Genomic DNA, 24,971 nt, shown 5'->3' on the forward strand with positions numbered 1-24,971 from the left:
CCAATCTATGTTTCCATAGTTTAAGCCTCCCTCCCTGAAAATTACCTACCCTCCACTCATACATTATGTTACTGTTGTTAGTGATATCTTCAGATTTGTTTGGTATATAGGACTGTAAAGGAGATTTGAAATAGGAAATGATCATCATTTAATTTTTAGCAAGGTAAAAAATTTGTGGAGAAAAAATTGTGTGTGAAAGCCTTTAAAAAGAATCAAAATCAAGCAGCTTTTAGATTAATTGTAGACTCAAATATATAAATATAATTGGAGTAGAGTAGGGGAGTAAGCGAAGGAGTTTGAACCAAGTGGGGTGCAACTCTAGCTCACCTCCATGTGGTGCACCCTGGGTAACGCTAAAGAGACAGAACGACTTTGGCCAGACTATCTTAGGATCTCCTGGATAGTGTACATGCATATGCAAACAGTCTATTAGGTTACAATGACAGAAACTAGGATTCTTTCTGTCAGCCAGAAGTGTCCTAATCCTCATGGATAACTGCTCAGAGTCTGCCAGCTAAATATAGAAAATATCTGCAGGGCTAAGAGTGAATGTCTTACTAGACTTCTTAATGACAACAGACAACAGAATTGACATTTCCATCATACAAAAAACCCATGCAAGCAATGAGTCGCAACTACGAGAAAGAGGCTCCATATTGGGTTTTAATCTTATATTCATACCATCAGATGTATGGAGTAGCCACCTATGTTCAAAATTCACTTACCAAGGTCCATTTCATTTCTGATAGCAGTGTTTCGAACAACATATCTACTGCTATCATAGAAGTTAATGACTTCTATGATAGCAGTTAAAGTAATCAGTGTCTACAAGCTACCATCTACAAGCTGGCTTGAGGAAGCTTTGCCAGTCTTAATGCATCCTGCTGTTTATATTGGAGACTTTAATAATTGCACTTTTAACTCGGCTAGATGGAACAGTGACACCAATTCTGTCTTATGTTTTGTTACAACCAATCAAAGGGGCCTCCCAGTGCCAATCATCTGTCGTGTTATAGGAAGATTCCTACATAGCCAACACCACTGTGTCTTTATTGAGGTGGGCTCTCAAATTCCAATTACTGAAACTACACCAATTCTACGTTGGAATTTTGCCAAGGCAAACCTGGAACAGTTCATCAGATTTAGATAAAAATGTGTGCTGAATTCCATCGCGACCTTGTAAAACTACCCAAGATTTGTGAAAATAGTAATTTCTACAAAGAAATCTACCAAAAGACACCTCCCTGTAGGTGCTAGAAAAGAATATGTACCTGGCTGGAGTGAAACCAGCAAAACACTTTATAATGAACTTTCTGAATAGTGGACCTTGTAGATGTCACAGATGATCTTATTGACAGCTTAAATGAAGCTAGAAAGAACAAATTGACTGACACCATCGAAAGGTTGAACATTCAAGCAGAAAGGCATGAAGCCTCCTTAAAAAGTTGGGCAGTAATTCCCATCGCCTGCAAGCGAAAGCTGCTGTTAGGGCCAACTGTATCCAATTGGATAGTGAATCTATCCAGAGCTAAATAAGAAAAACTCCACTAAAATAATTAGGAAGGAATTGACCAGACTTAGATTGGTTGCCTCTGAACAACCTTCTTTATCGAATCCATTCACCAAAGAAGAACTTGCTGCACCCCAGGGAGTGAAAACTGGTAAAGCACCTGGATTTGATAATATTCACCACTGAATTTTTAAAAAAACTCTGGACCAAATTCTTCTCTAATATCCTACAGAGTTGCAGATTATCAACAGAATTTAAAAAATCGAAGATAATAGCCATTCTGAAAACTGGAAAGCCTGCTGATAATCCTGAAAGCTATAGACCTATAGCACTGCTCAGTGTCTGTCTTAAGCTATTAGAAAGACTTATTTACAATAGAATTAGTACTATTATTATTGACACTCTCCCTCATGAAAACAGACTGGTTTCAGGCCTGGGTGCAGCTGTGAAGATCAAGTTTTGGCCCTAATGATTCATATAGAATCTGGCTTCGAAAAATGCCTTAAAACTGGTGCAGTTTTTATAGGCTTGACGGCTGCATATGACACTTTATGGAGGAATGGCGTGATCTACAAGCTACTTAAAATACTGAAATGTAAGTAAAAAAAATGACCCATCTGATCAACGCTATTCTGTCCAATAGAACAGTACAGGTAGTTATAGATGATGATATGAGTAAACCAAGAACACTTAATAATGGACTCCCAAAGGGTCAGTTTTGAACCCCTCTTCTAATAAATTTGTATATTTCTGACCTTCCAAGGACAATGTCTAGAAAATTTACATATGCTGATGATCTTTGGAATGTGATGCATAGATCATCAGCATATGCAAATCTCCTCTAGGTCACATACTAACTAGTGACCTAGAGGAGCTAAACCACTTCTTTGAGAAGTGCAGCCTTATTCCAAGCACTACCAAGACTGAAACATGCTGTTTTCATTTGAACAATTGCATGGCACGTGATATCTTGAGAGTGCCACTAAATGGGAACATACTACCTCACAATATTAATCCATAGTATCTGGGCATAACCCTAGACAGAATGCTCTCCTTTAATAAACATTTCTCTGATATTGCTGCCAAACTCAGGACTGGAAATAATATACTGCATAAACTTGCCAGAACAGCCTGGGAGGGGGGCTTGTGCTCCCACATTCAGAACATCTGTTTTGGGACTCGTTGGCTCAACTGCTGAATACTGTTCAGCTCTTTGGTTGAATAGTGCACACATCCTGACTCAGACAATGTGCATCATTTCTGGAACAATAAAGACTACTCCATCATATTGGCTACCATTTCTGAGCCACATGCAACTGCCACAACTACGATGCCAAGACAACTTGATTTGTGAATATAAGAAAATTTGCTGGAATGTAAAACTGGAAGCAGTGGATTCCAGCAAATTTTCTTATATAGAGGCTTGAGTCAAGACACCCACCTATTATATCAGCACAATGACTTGTCACTAAGGGCTATGTTGCACACGGAATGGACTGCCTTTGCCCCAGTAAGTAGACTGTCTTTAATTCAAACATTCTTCCATCAGGATTCGATCTACCTCAAAAAATATGGACTTGCCTATTAGGGTCTGCACCAACCATGGTAGGTGCAGAGCTTCCTTCTTTACTTGGGGGATAAGACTAAACTCCTCTTGTGACTGAGGTGAAGATAACCAAACTATACAACATATCACATTTGACTGTCCTCACAGAGCCTATATGGGACTTATAACTGATTTTATACTAGTTTCTCCAGATGCTGCTGATTGGCTGTCGAACTTAGACATTTAATTTTAATTTTATGCTTACTTCTGTATTTTTATATGTGCACATGACTATGGTGTCACCTGAACACTATCTATTGTATCGTTTTATACATCTCTTATGTATTTTATTGTGTTGTATGTCTTTTGTGTGTGTGGTGGCATATGCATGTATTCTTCTTAGCCAAATGCTAAAAAAAAAAAAAAATGTAAAAATGTGAGAAATATGAAGATACATAGATTGTTTCAGTCAGGGTTATTATTATTATTATTTCGTGACACCTCCAAAGACTCATTAAGGGAGGGCACCCACTTTACAACTCTCCATCTCCACCACTTCCATCTGTCTTCGTTTTATACACCAATGCCATCTACTGACCACCACCATTAATATTTTTTTTTTTGTAAATTGTGTGTCCTGAAGGGTGATTTGTATATGTATGTGGGATTTCTGAGAGGAAAAAAACCTGCTACTTTCATATGAGATCAACTGACTCACCTTCAATTGAAAAAAAAAAAAAAAAACATATAAACATTCCTTCCGTCATTATGAGAATTAAATTTCGGCCTTTTCCAATCGAAGGGTGCAACATAGTGTCGTTCTTCCAATTGCGCTATGGATGTGCTGAAAGAAATCTGGAGGCACTGGGTTGCATGTGATAAAGTTGGTTGCAAGAATAGAAGAATCAGAACTTTGTGATGGACTCAAGAAGTTAAAGAAGCAGTCTTGGATAAAAAAAAGTAAGAAAGCTCATATATCACGGGCATTCTTAGTACAAACTTAAATGGAAAACTTAAAAAGTACCAGTATACATAACAAAAAAATTGAAACAGTGCCAATATGAAATCATTAATGTCTTATAAAATCATAAAAATTAAAACCATTCGTTAATTGACAGCAGCAATATGGGGCACTTTTCCATAATGGCAATAAACACAGGTCATGAGATTTATTATGATTAGAGAAATGCAGCAGCACTTAATGGCTCATTTTATGTTCTTTCCAGTAGGTAAGAATATTACAGGAAGTTTGCCTTGTTTTTCTAGGGCTACTTCACATACTACCTACTTTCCTGCAGTCCCATCTTATGTTTCATGAATGACTGAAAAAACTCGTAGATGAAGTCATTGATTATCTGGATAGGTTGCTGATTTTAAAAGCAATCCAAGATCTTCTGTGGACATCCTCCTAGTTTGTATGGCTTTCCAATTGTCATAAATAGTGTTTTGGTAAGACTTGTATTAGATTGCATTAATTGTCCTAGCTAAGTGCTTGTCAGGAAACTTTGTTTTACCATCTGTCTTCTTGGAAAATTCTTTTCTTATACAAAGAAAACTTTTAGGTTTTAGAAAAAAGATCTCAGAACTTTGTCTTGGCTCTGGCCATTGTTTCCTTGTTTACTACATACATTTAGAAGAAACAGTGGAATTATTTTGGAATATTTTTCTACTAATATAGTTCAACTTTTTCAATATAATTTACTCTATTTTATTTCTAAGAACATATTTTACCAGTAAATAGAAGATACAGCTGATTCTCTCATATCAGCTAATTCATGGATCATTCTGAAACAACTTCTCTGCAACAATTAACTTGAGTCCCCAGTATGGTGCTCATTATTATTATTTTCCTGTTTGGCAAGATTCTTGAAAGTTTATTTTTCACTTGGTTAGAGTATAATAAATTTAGTTTAATCCTTTATCCAAGTGTGAGCAAACAAAGTTTGCACCTGAAAGTATCTTCAGGACTGGGTTAAGGTGGTACAACACCAGGGCAACTCATTGCAAAGGTGGAGCAAGCTACCTACACTCCTATCTCAGTATCTCCTATAATGCAAAACACATCTCCTTGCGGATATGTCTATTGTTATGCATTAAGGGAAGGGCCACTACCCAGACTAGTTTCGACCTTTATTGAGGTCTCTTCAGTGGGAGCCAGGCCCAAGTGGAGACATCAGGCAGAAGCATTAGCAGGTCATCTCCACCTATAGGAATTGCCAATTGGTGTGCAACCCTTTTTTAATAATTTACTCTGGATTTAGAGAAAGATGTTGAAAGTTTATTTTTCACTTGGTTAGAGTATAATAAATTTAGTTTAATCCTTTATCCTGAAGATACTTTCAGACACAAACTTTGTTTGCTCACACTTGGATAAAGGATTAAACTAAATTTATTATACTCTAACCAAGTGAAAAATAAACTTTCAACATCTTTCTCTAAATCCAGAGTAAATTATTAAAAAAGGGTGGCACACCAATTGGCAATTCCTATAGGTGGAGATGACCTGCTAATGCTTCTGCCTGATATCTCCGCTTGGGTTTGGCTCCCACTGAAGAGACCTCAATAAAGGTCGAAACTAGTCTGGGTAGTGGCCCTTCCCTTAATGCATAACAATAGACATATCCACAAGGAGATGTGTTTTGCATTATAGGAGATACTGAGATAGGAGTGTAGGTAGCTTGCTCCACCTTTGCAACGAGTTGTCCTGGTGTTGTACCACCTTAACCCAGTCCTGAAGATACTTTCAGGTGCAAACTTTGTTTGCTCACACTTGGATAAAGGATTAAACTAAATTTATTATGGCAAGATTCTTTATCCATACTCCAAAAATTTATCACTAAGGTTAAGGCCTTTCACCCTAGGATTCACTTTCTAATAGCAGTAGAATTGGGAGACTTTGGTTCTCAGTTTTGCAAAAGAAAACACATACTGGTTATTATATTCATGTTCAATATTTCACTATTGTTCTTAAAAATCTATCTCTTTAAAAACACTCACCAACAAGAGTCATATCCAAACATATAAAGATACTTAGTCGTGATGATCAAGACTCGAAAGGCATCCTACGTGATTTTCAAGTGGGATGCCACTTGAAAATAACTACTTTGCAAAGCTGCAAAATTAAAATTCCATTTAAAGGAATCAAAACTACATCAAATACTGTGAGCTGGAACAGTTTGGTCAGTCATGCAGAACATGCTGTTACTCCAAAGCACAGAGCTCTTTCAATAAAAGATTAAAATCCTGCACAAGAGTTTTCATCATGGAAAAATTACATCTAGAGAATTGTGAAGCATTGCCACATCTTCTCCCTAATCTTATTAGATCTGATGGATTACTACGTCTATCCCCACTTTCACATCGGTGCCACTTCACCAAACTGGCCTTTCTTCCAATTTTCTTTAAACATCTAAGAACATGAGAACTGTTAGTCTTTATCCATACAAAAGAGTTTTGCTTCAGACTTACAACACCAACTTCTCATCTTCCTCTTTCATTCCTGCCTCTATTCTTTGGAATTGCCTTCCTCATACTGTTTGAAACCCTCAGTGGCTACAATCTCCATCTCTTCAGGAAATAAATAGGTTTAGGTTTCTTTTCCTCTCTAACCACTTGCCTAACAAGGCACAACATGGTTGTAGGTTTTGTATTCCCTTTTCTCTCATGTGAAGTCCACTTGCATGCATACAGTAAAGTTATAAGATAAAAATTGGTATATTTGATAAACTGAGGTTAATTTTAAAAATTTACCCTATTTCCTTTTAAATTTTAGGCCTTCAAAATGACCACAAATCACTGATGAAAGAAATAGAACAGGGACTTTATTTGTTGCATTCTGAAGAGAGGGAGAAATCTAGTGCTTTATCTTCAACATTAAAAATGAAAGATTCAAATGAAACAGTGCCATTTGCTAAAATAGATAGAGTGGATCCCAATTCACCTGCTCATACTGCAGTAAGTCAGAGTGTTGGTGTTATGATGATATATATGATATGAGAGTTTTATGATATATATTTAGAATTAATAAAAGTATTTTGTGTTATTTTTAAGATATCTTTATGGAAATTGACAATCTAGATTATTTAAATACTTTTATTATTTTTTTAACAGTTTCTTTCATTAGATTTTATAAAATATAAATAAATCAGCTAACACCTTTTATTCCCTTATATGGTGTAGGTGAGGCCTTTATACCCTGTCTAGCTTTTGGAGACTGAGTGGTCAGTTCAATCTCCACCAATAGCCAATCACAGATAGCTGGCCCATGTCTATCACTAATTATAGGCAGCTACTGATGAAGAGGCTGGCAAACAAGTGTTGCCATCTCTTGGTACCTAATCCTAACAGGATATGTAACTGTCTGAAATAATGTGGGTAGTACGGTTGATTTTCTTGAGTTTACAGGACGAAAAACCTGAGTTTCCGGAAGAAAAACCCGCTTACCCATGTCAGAGATTGACTAACTTGGGAACTGGTCGAAGATAGGCTTAGAAAAAGTTCCTCCAGTCAGCGACTAGACTTGAACCTAAGTTCTAACTTCGAACGACCAAGCGCAGAGGATGCAAGCATCACTTCCACTGAGTTACACAGGCCTCCATTAGATTTTATTTATCTTTATTTTTTGTAATATTTTTATTCTATATGAGGTGTAATTAATATTTTGTATTTTACTGTATTTTATTTGTATTTTCAGCAATTCTCCTAATTATTATATATGTTTCTTAAAATATTAATTTTTTTTTTAACATAACTGTGATAGGGTGAAATTAAACATGGCAAGAAATTACTTCCTGTTTAATCCTTTTCAAAAATAAACATTCTTAAATCTGGTGTCCTTACTCATTAACCACTGTAACTCAGTTTCGTAAAAAAAAAAATTAACATCCCATCTAGAGTGTGTAGTATCCAAGTAAGAAGAAGTAGAAAAAAAAAATTAACAGTTTAAGAAATAAACAGGAATTAGGGAACTCATTGATCAGTAAAATGCAAAATATTAAATTTAATTTATAAAAAAAACTAAATAAAATATAATTAAATAAATAATACAGAAAGAAACTATATTCTAAAATATGTATGTGTATCATTACAATATTATTTCAATTTTCAAGGGAAGAATTTTCTGTGAACCTGTTCCCTCCGCCTGTCAACTAAACTCTACACTCGACACACTCTTAGTCTATCCTCATAGAGAGCATACCACAGCTTGATCACTTTGCAACATTAAATTGATAACATTGTCCTATGCCCACACTACCAATTTATTTAGATTGTCCTGCAGGATATCCACATATCTCTGAATCCTCTCCACCACTCCTGATCTCCAAGAAACCCAGGCGACCAAATCTGTAAGACAAGATGTGGCCAAATCATAATTTTATAAACAGGGATAATAACCTTCCTATCTTTACTTGTCAGCATGTTCTTCAACATTCAAGTAATCCTCTGAGCTAATTTGCCAATCCTTGCCTTCAAATCTCTGTCCACCATAACATCCAGATTCCTAGCTTTGGCAATTTCCTGTAATAACTTACCATCAATATGATACAAAATGTAATATTTTCAATCCAAAAATGCATAACCTTACATTTTGCAACATTGAATTGACAACTTTTTTCCACACTACCAATTTATTTAAATCATCCTGTAAGATAACCACATCACTAGAGCTCCAAAAGCTTACTCGCCATAGGCAAGTAAACCAAGACAGCCAAGAAGTGAATTTTCAGCCTCATTCTTAATGCATTCAAAATATTATTTTTGCATAATTTACACTTTTTTCCCCTTAAAACATTTCGTTTACCGTCAAGTTATTTGATCATGGGTGGTTGTCAATGAATTCTAATGAATTCATTGACATTTATTTCCAGAAAGTTGGAAATAAAATTTCTGGATCTGAAATCCTTAATTTGAATACCATAGGGTTCTCTTTTAATATATTTCACTGAAACAGTTGCAATTTTAGTTGCTGGTTATCTCCAAAAGTCATAACATAAGCCAATCATCTTCACCTTTTTTCCCACCTTTTATCTCCTTTAAGGTTCAGAACTTTATTTTTCTTTCTTGTGTATATTTATGAAAGACTTCATAAATATACACTTCCAAAAATATCCTCATTTCTCTCACAGCAATATATAAGCTTCTTTTCACTCCATGCATGTTCACTACACAACAACTTCCAGTTTTTATTTCAGCCATGAAGGGATAAAAATTAGTCCCCATTATGTGTTACAGCACTTTACTTGCAAACAGCAAATTTTGCACACTTGAACTGTCAGAAAATATATAAGTTTCTCATATCATATATGCATTTAAATTAAATTGCAGTTATTATTTCCAATAAATAATTTTTTTTAATCAAATCAAATACATTCATTTACTTCATTATTAAACTTACACACACACACACACATATATATATATACATATATATATACACGCACAACATATGTAATCAATTAGTATTTTACAAAATAATTATATTTTTCTTTAATTTAAAATCTAATTAAACACTAGTAACTCTATACATCTTATTCTTCCAACACCTATCTAACAGATAAGCTTAGGTCTTGACAGTTAATCATGACTTATTTTTAACAGTATTGACAACACCAAACAAACTATTTTATAAAAAGATGTTTTATTAACTGCTTATATTTCGTTGGATTTTAAATCGGCATCATCAGTGCACAACACAGCATGTACAATGAGTAAGTGAAACAACACAATTGTAACAAAAGATCTCAAGTTCTCTTTTGGCACCTTCTAATATTGTAAAAAAAAAAAAAAAAAATATATATATATATATATATATATATATATATATATAATGAAATATAAACAGTGAGCCCAGGCGTGGCAAACCCGAGGTACCTGATGCTGGACCATGCCTTACTTCATGTAATATACATCTGTTATATTATCTGTAGACTGGTCCCTCCTCTTCCTCCCTTGCTTCTTTCTTTCTTCTCTTCTTGCTCCTTCCCCCAAATACTATTAGAGTATTCGAGGGGAATCTTTCCTATTTTGCTGTGTCATTTCGTCTTGTGCTAACAGGACATTATCAAACACAGGCCATCAAAAAATGTTCATACCGCATTGTCCGTCACATGGGTTACCAAGGCACGTGTTCGAGTTTTAGGCAGAGGGACCCGTTCGAAAAATATGTTAGTCTCCCTTAGAGACCACTCCCACTCCTCAGCACTCTTCTAGAGAAAACTCCATCAATATGGCCCCGCTACCCTTTTGGGGAGGTGTTTAGGGGCAGTGCAAAGAAATGGTTCTGCAAAAGGATGGGAATGACAATGACAACGGCACCAGACTATGGCTTTATGCAACTGGAACATCTTCTCTCTGACAGGGAAGGAGTTGGAACTCGAGGAAGCCAAGCACTACCGGCTAGACTTAGTCGGGCTTTTTTCGACCAAGAGGAGAAGCTCTGGAACTGTCGACCTGGATAAGGGGTGGAAGCTCTTCTACTCTGGTGTGAGCCTGACAATGTCTGCTTAGGTGGGTGTGGGGATACTCACAAGCCCCCAGCTGTCAGACTGTGTTACTGAGTGGATCCCATTGGGGGGACTGGTATGTGTGTTAAGGCTTCAGATGAAAAACCATGATTTGGCTGTGGTGCAAGCCTATGCACCTAATCTGGAGTCAGAATACTCTGCCTTCCTAGAAGAAGTGAATACTACTTTTGACAGGGTGGCAGGCATGGAATCAGTCCTGCTAATGGGTGACTTCAATGCACATGTTGGAACAGATGACCAGACATGGAAGGGTGTGGTTGGGAGGAATGGCACCCCTGACCTTAACGTGAATGGGTTGAAATTATCGGACTTCTGCTGTACTAACGACTTGTCCATAATGAATACCTTCTTCCAGCACCGAGAAGTCCATACAGGGATACACTAGAACAAAGGTCTTCTCTGATTGACTTCTTTATAGTCTCAGCAGACCTATTTTCCTCAGTGTTGGACGTTCGTGTGAGAAGAGCGGCAGAACTCTCAACTGACCACCACCTTGTTGTGTGCACTCTACGGCTTCAGAAACCAGATGCTACCATCAACGCTGGTAGGCCTAAGCAGCTATACCGCATGAAATGGGAGGCATTGAAAAATGAGGCTGTGAGGAAGAAGTTTGCAGATGACATTTCCTCCAGGTTCAAGGAGATTCCCAAGCATACTGCAGTTCAGAACAGCTGTCACTGCCTCTGCACTCTCATGCTGTGGCAGAAAGCAGCTCGGCGTGGCAATGGGCAATGAGAAAAGGACACCTTGGTGGAACCAAGAAGTCCAAAAAACTGTCTGAGCAAAAAAGGAGTCCTACCTAATATGGCTTAGGGTCAGGTCACCTGAGATGCGTTTGCAGTATGCTGAGGCAGTAAAGACAGCAAAGCAGAAGGCTTGGGAATCCTTTGGAGAAAGATTAGAGTCATCCTATGCAAATGCAAACAAAGTATTCTGGCAGACCATCTGCCGCCTTCGAGGGAGGAAATCGTGCATAGCAAGGGCGATTAAGGCATCTGATGGTGCACTTTTAACAACCGAGAAGGATATCCTACACAGATAGAGGGAATACTTAGAGCCTTCTTAACCCGGGTGGCCCGTGGACATCCAAGAGGTGCAGATCAGGGCAATGACTAGTCTCACAGCAGAAGAGGTCCATTTAGCAATAAAATCACTAAAATCAGGCACGGCTGCTGACGATGATGAAATTCGGCCCGAAATGCTAAAAGTCTGAAATTGAGATGGTGTTCTTTGGCTGACTCGAGTGTGTCAGGCTGCTTGGATATCTGAGCAAGCACCAAAGCAATGGCAGACAGGCATAATAATACCAGTCTTCAAGAAGACTGGTATTATTATGCCTGTCTGCCATCTGGTATTATTCAAGACCAGAAGGATTGCAGTAACTATCGTGGCATCGCTCTGCTCAGCCTGCCTGGGAAAGTGTATGCTAGGTGCTTGGAAAGATGGTGCAGGAGCATAGTTGAGTCAAAGTTCCAGGAAGAACAATGTGGCTTTCGTCCTGGTAGAAGCACAACTGACCAAATATTCACTTTAAAGCAAGTCTTTGCGAAATCTTGGGAATATGCCAAGAATGTCTACACATGTTTTGTGGACTTAGAGAAGGCATATGACCGGGTTCCTCTGGATAAGCTTTGGCAAGTAGTACAGGAGTATAGAGTGGATGGCCAACTATTAGCTGCCATCAAGTTCCTGTATGAATGCCCAGAGTTTTGTGTCAGGGTAAACAGCACAAAGTCTGAACCTTTCACAGTCTCCGTTGGCCTCCGCCAAGGGTGTGTTCTGTCACCCCTCCTTTTCATAATATTTATGGACTGGATTTATAGGCACAGCCAAGGCAGTAAGTGTGTCAGAATTGGAAGATGTAGCATTGGACGTCTGCTTTTTGCAGATGACCTAGTTCTGCTTAGCACTTCCACAGATGACCTCCAGTGAACCCTGGATAGGTTTGTAGCTGTTTGTGCAGATGCCAGAATGAAGATCAGTGTGGCCAAAACTGAAACATTTGTGGTCTCAAGACAACCATCCCAGTGCACTCTACATGTAAGTGCCATCCCAATGAGGCAGGTGGAGAAGTTTAAATACCTTTGATCCATATTCATGAATGATGGAAAATGGGACGTAGAGCTAGATACTCGAATTGGTTTAGCAAGCTCAATATTGCAGGAGCTTGGCCATTCGGTAGTATTGAAGCGGGAGTTAAGCCAGAAGGCAAAGCTGGCTGTTTTCAATGCAGTCTATGTCCCCATCCTCACCTATGGTCATGAGAGTTGGGTAATGACCGAAAGAATGCGGACACGAATCCAAGCGGCTGAAATGAGGTTCCTTCGAGGGGTTGCAGGGCTGACAAGACTCGACAGAGTCAGAAGCTCTGCAATTCAGGAAACCCTCAATACTCAACCGCTGCTTCTCCGTGTTGAGAGATAACAGTTATGTTGGTACGGGCACCTGGTCAGAATGCCACAAGAGAGGCTCCCTCAGCAGGCCCTCTTTGCCAAGCCAGAGGATGGGAGGCTACGTGGAAGGCCAAGGACTTGCTGGATAGATTATATCCAAAACCTTGGGTGGACACGTTTGGGAATCCCACCAGAACACCTGAGCTTGGTGGCAGAGGATCGTGACCATTGGAAGTTCCTCTTTCAGTTGTTGCCCCCACAGTCCAATTAGGAAAGGTAGGCCTTGAAGATGTATGTATGTATGAAATATGAACAGTTAATAAAACATCTTCTAACACCTCTATCACTTAAGTGGTGTGCAATTGTAATATAGTATTGTCCTAAGCTTATTTATACAACGCACAACATGAATTAGCATAATTTGTATAATTGAATGTCTAAAAATTGTACATAACACAGATTCTTTTAAAACAGTTATTTAAAAAATACAATTACCTTACAAAGACTGGATCTTGCGAATGAGTGCATTGTGAAAAGTGAATCTGGCTCCACATCAAGTGCTATCTACTTGTTTTCATGAATTTTATTATGTCTTCTTTGTTAAATTATTGTTTGTGGATCCTTCATTATGAACAATAAACAAAATAAAATATTGACTGAGTTATGATGAGTTGTGGCATACATTTTAAACCAACCTTAAAGGAAAGCCCATTCTGTGTAATTTATATTGAGAATTAAAAAATGTATTACTTTGTTTTGTCAACATAACATTTAGTTTTTTTTTTTTTTTTTTCTTCTTTATCATCAGTTATAATGATATTGATAGTAAACTTTTTTCTAGCTAGTAGATTTAAGTTTTATTTCTGGAGCCCTGCACATCATCTTTATCAACTATTGTCCTACCCAATTTTGCATTGTTGGCAAACAACTGAATATCTCCTCTTAAATCATTCACTATATCATTAAGATACAACTTAAAGATCCTAATACAGAGCCTTAGGGCACTTCACTAATCAACCTCATTTGCATTGATTCCACTCCACTGTACACCACCCTCTGATGCCTGTCTGTCAGTTATCTATGCCACTGGCCTCATATCCATTCCCATTTGCTCAACTTATTAAATAGCTTACCATTGCAGCATTTTGTCGAATGCCTTTGCAAAATCCAGCATTATCATATTGTAGCCATTTACTTTATCCAATTCTGCTGTCACTTTGTTATAAAATGGGAATCAATTACTAAGGCAGGACTTGCCTTTTACAAAGCCATGCTCCCCTTTATTATTATTACTATTACTATTATTACGGGCAACTCCAGGGAGTCATTAGACTCATCGAGGGAGGCTCCAAATCATATTCATCACAACTATTCGACATTCATACAGTATCTATCATACCTCGCCTTAAACTCATTCACTGTCACAGCATCCACCACAGACTCAGGGAGCGCATTCCACTCATTCACTACTCTAAAAGTAAAGAACCCAGCTCTAACACCTTTACTAACCACACTTTTGCCCAGTTTCCATGGATGTCCCCTAGTCCTCCCACAACCAGCCCTGTTCTCAAAAATATCTTCCGAATTAATTTTATAGAAACCCTTCAGTAATTTGAATGTCTCAATCATATCTCCCCTCCTCCGCCTATCAACCAATTTTTGCAACCCACAAATCCTCAACCTGTTCTCATACGGTTCATTCCACAGACCTGCTATCATCTTGGTCACTCGCCTCTGGATCCTCTCCACCTCCTCCCCATCAAGAAGAAACCTAGGTGACCAAATCTGAGCACAGTAGTCGAGATGGGGTCTTATCAAGGCTCGATACAGAGGAACAATAACCTGCTTGTCAACGTATTCTTCAGCAACCAAGTGATTTGATGAGCTGATTTGGCCACTTTTGCAATGTGTCCCCTAAATTTCAATTCCTTATCCACCAACACTCCTAAATCTCGTGCCTCATCAATTTCCTGGAGCACGGTTCCACAAATGCAGTAAACTGCCGCCAATCTTTTCATCCCAAAATGCATAACCTTACATTTTGCCACATTAAATTGACACCCATTCTCCTTAGCCCAGACCTCCAATCTATCCAAATCATCCTGCAAATTTTTGACGTCATCTGCATTCACTATTGCCCTACCCAACTTCGCATCATTCGCAAACAAATGAACTGTTCCTCTCAGATCCTTTCCTATATCATTTATGAACAAATTAAACAGCAGTGGTGCAAGAACAGATCCTTGTGGCACACCACTAGTCACAGGCTGTCTTGTGGACTCTACTCCTGAGTAAATCACTCTCTGATATCTCTCCGTCAACCACCCTCCTATCCATCTCACCAACCCTATGTCCATTCCCATATGCTGCAATTTACTGATTAGAATTCCATGTGGTATCCTGTCAAAGGCCTTAGCAAGGTCCAGTAGAATCACTGTAAACCCATTACCCTTATCCAGTTCAGCCGTCACTGTGTTATAATATGTGAGCAAGTTACTGAGGCATGACCTACCATTCACAAAACCATGCTGTCCCCGATACAGTATCCCATTTTCTTCTATCCAATCTTGTATTTTCCTCTTGACTATTTTCTCTAAGACCTTGATAATGATTCCTGTTATGCTGATTGGCCGGTAATTTTCAACAGCAGCCTTGGAACCACCTTTGTGCAGTGGAACTATTTTCCCCTCTTTCCACCCCATTGGGACTGAACCAGTCCTGAGGCTCAAATTAAACAAAATGGTCAAGGGCACTGACAATTCTTTGGCCGCTTCACGTACGACATGAGCTGGTATACCATCCAATCCCACAGATGTATTGACATTGAGGTTCTGTAATAGACTAGTTACCTCTACTTCATTCATCACAATTCCAGTATAAGCTGTTGGTTCTTCCATTCCTGCAAAGTCACCACCTGGATGATATACTCTTGCAAAGTGCTCGCTCAGTAATTCCACAATATCGACTGATTCGGTTACCTCCCTACCCTCAGCATTTTTTAAGATCATTCTACCATGAGCATTTTTTCTTTTACTTGCAACATATTGAAAAAACTGTTTGGGATTCTCTTTAGCCTGCGTGGCCAATTTCCTTTCGTAATTTGCTTTTGCTTTTCTTACCACCCTTGTTACCATCCTGGCCTGAGCTTTATACTGTTCCTGCACCTGATGGTCACCCTTCTCCTTAAATTCCCTCCACAATTGTTTCTTTTTTTGCAGCTCAAGCTTAATAGTGTTATTCATCCATTTAACCCCTACTTGATTTATTATTCGGACTCTTGGTATACAGTCAACCATTACCTCCTGCAAACAGTTCTTAACCACCTCCCATGCACTATCAACATCCAGCCCTTGCAGTTTTACATGCCATGGCATTGAGCCAAATACACACCTAAGCTTGTCATACTTACCAGCCCGGTAATTCCACATGTACCCTGTCTTAATTGTAAATTCGACTCCTTTAGCCACCTCCCAAGTCATGACCTTATGGTCACTCTCACCAATTGGTGGCAACATGGTCATGTTCGTTACAGCCACATTCTCAGTTGTAATTACTAGGTCCAGCACTCTCTGTCCCCTGGTATTTTCCAATACATGTTGCCGTAGATAGTTGTCCCTTAATAACCGCATAAAATCCAATTCCTTCCTCCCATGTGCCCTCTCCTCTTTCCAGTCCATGTTACCATAATTGAAATCACCCATAATAATTACCCTCCTTCCACTCATTTCTTCTATTTGCTTATGCATACTATCCCCACCATCCACTCCATCACCCGGTCTATAGCAGCACCCAATTGTATATTTTGTTCTGCTAGATTCTATCTCACACTAAACAGCCTCAAATGTGCTTTTTTCCCCATCCTGCAGTTCAACTTCTATACTCCTTGGCTGAAGCTCATCAGTTATCATCAATAACACTCCTCCCCCTTTTTATTCACCCTGTCACTCCTGAACACGCTATACCCGTCGCATTCAATCCCACTAGCTTTATCATCTTCTGTCAGCCATGTTTCACTAATACCGACAACCTGTGGCCTGGAAGTGCCAACCATGGCCAAAAACTCTTCCTTCTTGTTCCTAATACTCCTGGCATTAGTGTACATGAATCGCAGAAGCCCATTTGTCCCATCCCTACTTTGATGCCTTATACTAACTATCCCATTCTGATTTGTTGTCCGTCTTACTCGCTCGGGCATAATATACTCATTCATACACTTAACTGCCCCCTTAAAGTCTGCATATCTACTCCCCCTCTTAATAAATCTAGTTTCCCTGAGTCTGTACATCCACTTCCACATCATTCATCAACACTCTTTCAAGTCTCCGTACACCAACTCCATTCAAATGTAACCCATCCATCTTATATAAGTCCTTTCGCCCATCGAACTCAATCCACACATCCACAAATTCCACACCACTCTCCATGCATAACCCACGCATAAAGTCATTGGCAATTATGGCCCTCCTTCTAAACACTTCGCTGTCATACTGCGGTAAGATACTCACCATCCTAACTCTCTCACTCTTCTTTTTTGCTACCTCAAACAACTCCTCACATCCTCTGTCATTTCCATTTTGTCCTCTTTCAAATCATTCGTTCCTGCCACGATTATCATCTCTTTCACCCTCTGTTTTTGCAGTCGAATAGATTCGCTGACGTCCTTTACATTCGCACCCGGCTGGTACGACTTCGTTAAACTCTCAATTATTACGCCTCTTAATAGCGAATCCCCATACAGCACTCGCTCCTTCATTTTATTGACGTTTACGAACATTCTATTATTTGCCGTCACAGACTTCCGCCGGTTATTTGTCGGTACATTCGACACACATTTTTCCATACGCTCCAGTTGTCTTTAAGCTCTGTGTATCGCACCATTCAAACGGGCAATTTCTCTACTCGCATTTATCTCACCATTTTCATTATCGATCAAATCATCCATTCTTTCTGTGTTTCTACCTTCGTTTACACTTTCGGCGACGCTCTCACACCTATCTGGCACTACCACGCAATTCTCTAGCACACCGCCATTTTCTACATTCTGACTATCGTTAACGATATCACTCTTGACACACGAAACACGCTTGAAGTCCTCATTCTCTTTGCACTTTCTACACATATTAACTCCACTATCACTTTCTAACCGGACTCCCACTGCTCTTCGCAAGACATACATCTCACAGACAGCACATTGCATAAATTCGTTTACATCAAAACTCTTAAACAAACATGGCGACCTGGCCGCCATTTTTTTCTTTATTGGTGCCATGTGTATGCTATCTTTTCTTAAAAATAATAATTAAAATAACAGAAAACACGCAAAAATTGCACAGACACACCAAGAAACAAAAAGCAAACAATACTACTTAAAATTCTAATAAAATATCTAATGTTAACACAAAATACTACTAATCTTTTCAGGAGCCCTCGACAAGCCGACGATCTAATCAGTGCGACACCAAGCGGACTCCGATTATTGAATAACTGTTTCCTATCCATCCACCACTCCTGAGTTACTAATTGGTCTGTAATTTGCTACTTCTGTCTTGGAGCCACCTCTGTGTAATAGAGCTACATCTTACCCTCTTTCCACTTCCTTGGGACCTTGCCAGAGCTGAGACTTATAGCATCGTCACAGGCACTGCCATTTCTCTTGCACACACACGTATCACGAGCTAGCAAACCGTCAAGTCCTTCTGTTGTATTCACATTGTTATTTTTCAATATGCTGTGGACCTCGGTTCTTATATAGAGTTATTTCTCAAAATGTGTTTTGCACATTTTAAAAATTTTTATTAGTAGTTATTGAAAGAACTTTTGAATTTAGTTTTATGATTGAGAAGTTTGAATTACATCACTTATGGAAGAAGTGTTTTAAAAAATGTAAATTTATGCTGTATTAGTTGTGTCAGTGGATGGAAGTAAAAAATAATTAAAAAAATAACTTGAATAATAACATGAATTTTGAATTACAAATTCAAAATTAATTGAACTATTTAATCTTGTACTATGTCTTTCTGTTAATTTTATAGGATTTTATACTTTTTTATATATATAAAAAACTACACACACACATATTATTATTAAATTACTTTATTTATTAGGGCCTGCAGGTTGGAGATGTCATTGTGAAATTTGGATCTATTGTACAAAGTAATTTCTCAGATCTTCAGAGCATCTCCAGTGTTGTACAACACAGCATTCAGGTAAATTTTATTTTAAAATGTTCAGGGTTCAGTTGATTCTCCTTATAGCAGTCATTGTATAGTGAAGCAAACTTGCTCACTATAACAAACTACTGAAAAGCTTACAAGAATAATGCCATTCTTAAGGAAATTCACTAGGAAGTATACCTATAATGAACTATTCAAACTATTCCTGTGGTTCCTACAACTTTACTAGTGAGAGTCAACTGTTTTTTTTTCCCTGAAATTTTGTTTCATAATTTTGAAAAGTTGTAACTAAAACTTAGGTTACTACTAAGTTTATCAGGCTCCTGCTAATTCTATTGGCAAAAATAGCTCCCTTCATGTTTTTTCTTTCCTTTCTTAATATCAATACCCCATACAAAATGATTCAGAAATCTATAGCACATAACCACCAACAGAAACTTATTGACTTTTTCTGAAAACTAGAGTTTGGTCCAATGAACAGTAGTGGAGTGGACAAAAGAATGAAAATGCTAAGCTGGTGTGGTTGTTTGAATTTGAGCTATGGGTGTTAGTCAGCTGCTATTTGTGTTTTTATAGTTGAAAATAGTATTTCAAGGAAGATTTGGGAGTTGTATAAAGAGTTTAAATAAAACTTAAAGCAGAACATGTTTTTTTTAGGGGGGCATTTATAAATGTGAAGCTGGATACCTGCTGAAGAAGAGATTTTTGGGCTGATCTTTTATGTTTATTTGTTGTCATATATAAAAGAAAGAGGAGGAATTTTTTTGTCTGAAACAAGACAGAACTATGTTTTGATTACATGGAAGATGAATAGATTTTTTTGTGATGCCTCCATTGGAAGGTGATATGAAGATTGTGATTAACATCATAATTATTAAATTCTTGATATGTACCCTCAAGGGAGTGTATTTACAGGGTTCTGTGATAGTACTACATGATAAGTGTTTACATTATTAACTGTCTATTGACAATTTTCCTCCAAATTACTTGACTATTAGTCAGGTATTGTCAGTCTTATATTTCTATCTATCTAGCTTTAGTTGCCTGATTTTTTAACTTTTGTAACTATATTTCTTTTGAGTATGATCTTAATATTATCCTTAAAACTAAATGGCAATCACTTCATATTTCATATAATCTGTACATGCTTGTTTTCTGAATTTCCAGAGTGGAAATATTACTATTGACAATAATATGGTCAATAACATAGTAACATTGTCTTCTCTCATGTGAATTTGTGCACATCTTTATGTTAGAACATGGCATTTGCAATGACTAGTCCATGTGCTGAACAGAAATCCAGGAGGTATTTAATCATTATTATAAAAGAGCAAAGAGGTTTGCTGATTGGTTTATTTTCCTGAAAAAGATTTCTTTAGGTGTTATTTGTTTTCTGCTTTGCTGTTTAGATCTCCAACAAGGATCATCTCTTTCTTTTTCTTTCTGTTAGCTGCCTTCTCTAATGATTTGAGAAACTTCACTTTCTTTCTTATAAGGACTTCCTATTGTGCAATAAGCACTGATCGGTTTCATTGTCCAATTCCCCATTTTGATGTTGACCCATGGCATTCTACTTTCTGCTTAGAAAAAGTAATGTTGGATTGCATTTTTATAAATTTTTGGGATGATCTACACATACATATTTCCTCTGTGCATTATTTTATTTTATTTTAAAGAGTTGCAGGAAGAGCCTCTATACTTAGTCAGTACTGATGCCCTTTGATTAGAAAGACCATGGTTGTAATCCCATCTAGGACAGGAACATGTCCATATATGGACTTATATGGACCGAAAGTCCATATATGGACTTTCAGCTGAAGACAAGTTAGCTGGTCTCATGCAGAGGTCTTAGGGTTGTTCTCTGTTCCCCCCCCCCCCTCCTCCAAAAAAAAAACACTCAGATTTTTCATCCCACAAAACAAACAAATCAACTGTCAACTAAAGCAAAGCTTCTTCAACTTTGGGTCGCAACCCCATATGGGGTTATGTAACTTAATGTGGGGGTTACGAAAATTTGGCAACAGTAAAAGGTTTCGGAACGTGCAGTGACCAAAAATTAATTCAAATTCAAATGCGTAATGAATCTTAAGTGTTTCTAGCAGCGCTTGCCCGTGTTGCATCGTGCGACTTCACTGCAGGCTTGGTTCTGAACACACAACATGCACACTTTGCACTGCGCATGCTGTCACGCTACACAGCGCCAACAAACAATGCCAGAAACACCTTGGCTCAGATTCGAGACTATTGTATGTTATGAATTGAAGTGCTTTTACTGTACTGCTCTTACAGAAACATAATAGTTTAATTATGGAAAATAAAGACTTTTAATATTTTCCTACCATCATTCATAGCGTCATAACAAAAAAAAAAATTTTTTTTTGATTTGAATTTTGGTTTGATTCTGAACTCAGCTTGGTTCTGAACACACAACATGCACACTTTGCACTGCGCATGCTGTCACGCTACACAGTGCCAACGAACACTGCCAGAAACACCTTGGCTCAGATTCGAGACTATTGTATGTTATGAATTGAAGTGCTTTTACTGTACATACAAAGTTTTCTGCTCTTACAGAAACATAATAGTTTAATTATGGAAAATAAAGACTTTTAATATTTTCCTACCATCATTCATAGCATCATAACAAAAAAAAATTTTTTTTTTGGATGGATAAGTGGCTAATTTAGACAGAAGAGGTAAAAATACTGATGACAATGCAGGTTGTAGCACACCTAAATTGACAAGAAAAAGAAAATATATCGAATCATTTTAATTATTGAATCTAATAATCACGATAGTGTGGAAAAACCTCTTGGCTTAATTTGTAATGAAGTTTTGGCTGCGGAGAGCATGAAACCAGCCAAACTAAAACGCCATCTTAATACCAAGCATGCAGCGTACTGCAATAAACCAAAGGAATATTTTGAACTACTTTTTAAAATCTTCAAATAAAGAAAAACAATGTTTTGAGAAATTTGTTACTGTCAGCAAAAGGTATTTACTTGCATCTTATGAAACTTCTTACTTAATTGCAAAAACTAAAAAAGTCCTACACGATAGGAGATCTCTTCCTGTTATTAAATTGTCGGAAATAGTTCATGGGAAAAAGCATGGGGATGAACTTTGTAAAATTCCTTTATTGAATGATATTGTTACCAAAAGAATTTCTGAAATTAGTAATGACCAATTCCAGCAGCTTATTACCAGGCTTAAGGGCAGTCCAAAGTTTGCAATTCAGTTAGATGAAACAACTGATATTTCTAACATGGCACAGTTGTTACTTTATGTAAGATATGTTTATGAAGGAAGCATACGTAAGGAATTATTGTTTTGTCGCTCTTTGGAAGGGCACACAAGAGGGGAAGATATATATCTTAAAGTCAATGAATTTTTCACAAATGAAGGTTTACAGTGGAAAAATTGCATTGAAGTCTGTATAGATGGTGCTGGGCAAAAATGTTGGATTTGTAGCAAGCTGGTGGCAATGAACATATTGTAACAATAGGTTATTTATTAAACTGCGCCATTTGTAAATTTATTGTTTACCTTATGTTTTTTTTGTAAAAAGTTTTTTTACGTTGTAATTTTTTCTCAGACTACACTAGTTTAAAGAAAAGTCTTGTTTATATTTAGTCCTCTATGCGGAATTGGCTGCACTGTCTCACAAAGCTTATCTACACTGATGTTATTTCCCACTATCTTAATTTTCGTCCCCCCTCCATCTTCCTGCTCTTGCCCTTTTTTTCCTACCACACATATAGCAGACTCTGTGTATAGTTATTGCCGGCTATACAATTGCAGTATATTAAATTTCTCACACTCTTCAGTCTGACAAATTTATTTGATTTACAACTGTGCTAGTCAGACCGAATAATAGAGAGTGAGAAATCAGTGAAATGGAATTAAAGGCAGTATCTAGTCAAATTTCTCTTAACCATATAGCAAGTCGTGGCAATATCTAATTAACACACAGGTTCATATTTTTTTTGAGATAGTGCATTGGCAATGATCGATCAAACTGTTGTTAAACAAGGCATTTATTCTAGCTAGAAAAATTGTAATAAAAAATGGGGAATAACTGTCTCTCCCAACATAGCTAACTCCAGAAACACATTACGCAATTAGAATATATACATTTCTGCATTCACGCAACTCCAGTACACTACTTAGTACTGATACAAACTTTGGACAAACTCTTGCTTAACAAATCCATACACATATCTACAATCCAAGGACATCGATATAATGTATTTACTCAGTTTTTTATGAACAGTCCTTTTCTATGAATAAAGTTACCTGGGAATATCTTGTATCTTTGCATGGATCTGGATGCCTCCTACTTTAACTTGGACATTCAGCACTCTATGTACCATCATGGTTGTTCTGGCCTGAGTAGCAAACGATATCCTTCCTTCCTTCATGCTTGCTCGGCTGCCTGTTGTTTACACCTTCACTGTAGTAGGTAACTGAGGAGACTATGTTTTCATCTTCAATGTTTGTCCATCAGATCTCAGTCAGTTGTGCTTGAAATCGCAGGGAGCGCGGCCTGCTATACTGTGGGATACATCAGCAGACGTGCCTTGAGAACTGCCCGGAGAACTTCAGGGAGAAAGCCCATCGATGAAACTCCAACGATAAGCCATGAGCTTATCGTTGGAGTTTCGTCAAGAGGTATGAGCTACAACACTTCCAGCCCAGAACTCCTAATCATCTCTCTCTCTCTTTTTTTTTTTCCTTCTCAGCCCCTTAAAAGTCCTCCTTGTCTTTGTTTTAGGTGCTTAAATGTATGCAAGTTGTTGCGAATCTTTCTTTTTTTTTGCTGACTCGCTATACTAATAAGGCATAATCCTCTCTGGTTTATGCCTTATAACATAGTTACATTGGTAATATTGAATACATTCTACAAGATAGTTAATTTATATTTAAGAAAAAAACAACAACGCATCATAATTTCTTTATATTTTGATTTGACACCCTTCTAAAATTGAGCTCAATAAGTTAACTAAATTAACTTATCATGTGAGATTTTACAATATCACTTTTACTCTCTGCATGATCCATCAGGAGGCACTCAGAGCCAAAAAAAATATCACCAAAGTTAGATGTTGTGCTTCACGATGCTATCAAAATCATTAACTTCATTAAAAGCCATGCCCTTAATAGTCATTTGTTTTTAAACCTTTGCAAAGACATGAACTCCAATTACAAAAGCTTATTAATACATACATGAGGTAAAGTGGCTCTCAAGAGTGTGAAGTTTAAACAGATTATTGAAATTGAAAGATGAAGTTGTTATATTTTTGACTGAGCAGAAATCCTATTTTGTTAACTTTTTCATAATAACTTATGTTTTCAAAACTGTGTTATTTGTTAGATATTTTCGAAAAACTCAATGATTTAAACTTCAAAGAAAAAATTGTAACATATTTATGTTAAAAGACAAAATTGAAAGTTTTACTAAAAAGTTAACATATGGAAGAATAGGGTGGAAAATGATTCTTTAAAAATGTTTACAGCTACAGATGATTTTATAATTGAAAGAAGTGCCTGGAGACACAGCTTCTGAAATACTTCCCTTCAAATTTTGATTCTAAAAAACTAAGTTGGGTTCATAAACCATATTCAATTGAAATCAAAAATGTCAGTCATCTGCCATTAAAAGCTCAAGAAGAATTTGCTAAGTTATCAAGTGACACAGGTTTAAAACTTGAGTTTCCTAAAAAAATCATTAAATGAATTTTGGCTTGGGATTAGGACAGAATTTCCAACAATTTCTGAAATGTTCCTAAACATACTTCTGCTATTTTGTACTACGTATTTATGTGA

The 24,971-nt window shown here is 37.4% G+C and overlaps 1 protein-coding gene across 2 annotated transcripts in view; it reads left to right on the forward strand.

Annotated features, from left to right (window-relative positions):
* Positions 1–24,971, forward strand: part of LOC150093877 (26S proteasome non-ATPase regulatory subunit 9) — a 75,420-nt gene that overhangs the window by 34,567 nt on the left and 15,882 nt on the right. For both annotated transcript variants that reach the window (XM_090412996.1, XM_090412997.1), the window contains exons 3-4: positions 6,829–7,010; positions 19,077–19,178. In XM_090412996.1, the coding sequence (XP_090269122.1) occupies positions 6,829–7,010; positions 19,077–19,178 (284 nt within the window). The remainder of the gene's footprint in view (positions 1–6,828; positions 7,011–19,076; positions 19,179–24,971) is intronic.

The sequence above is a fragment of the Typopeltis vanoorti genome, chromosome 23 (genome assembly GCF_054136105.1).
Source record: "Typopeltis vanoorti isolate ZY-2024b chromosome 23, IOZ_Tvanoo_1.0, whole genome shotgun sequence".
In the NCBI taxonomy this organism is placed as follows: domain Eukaryota; kingdom Metazoa; phylum Arthropoda; class Arachnida; order Uropygi; family Thelyphonidae; genus Typopeltis; species Typopeltis vanoorti.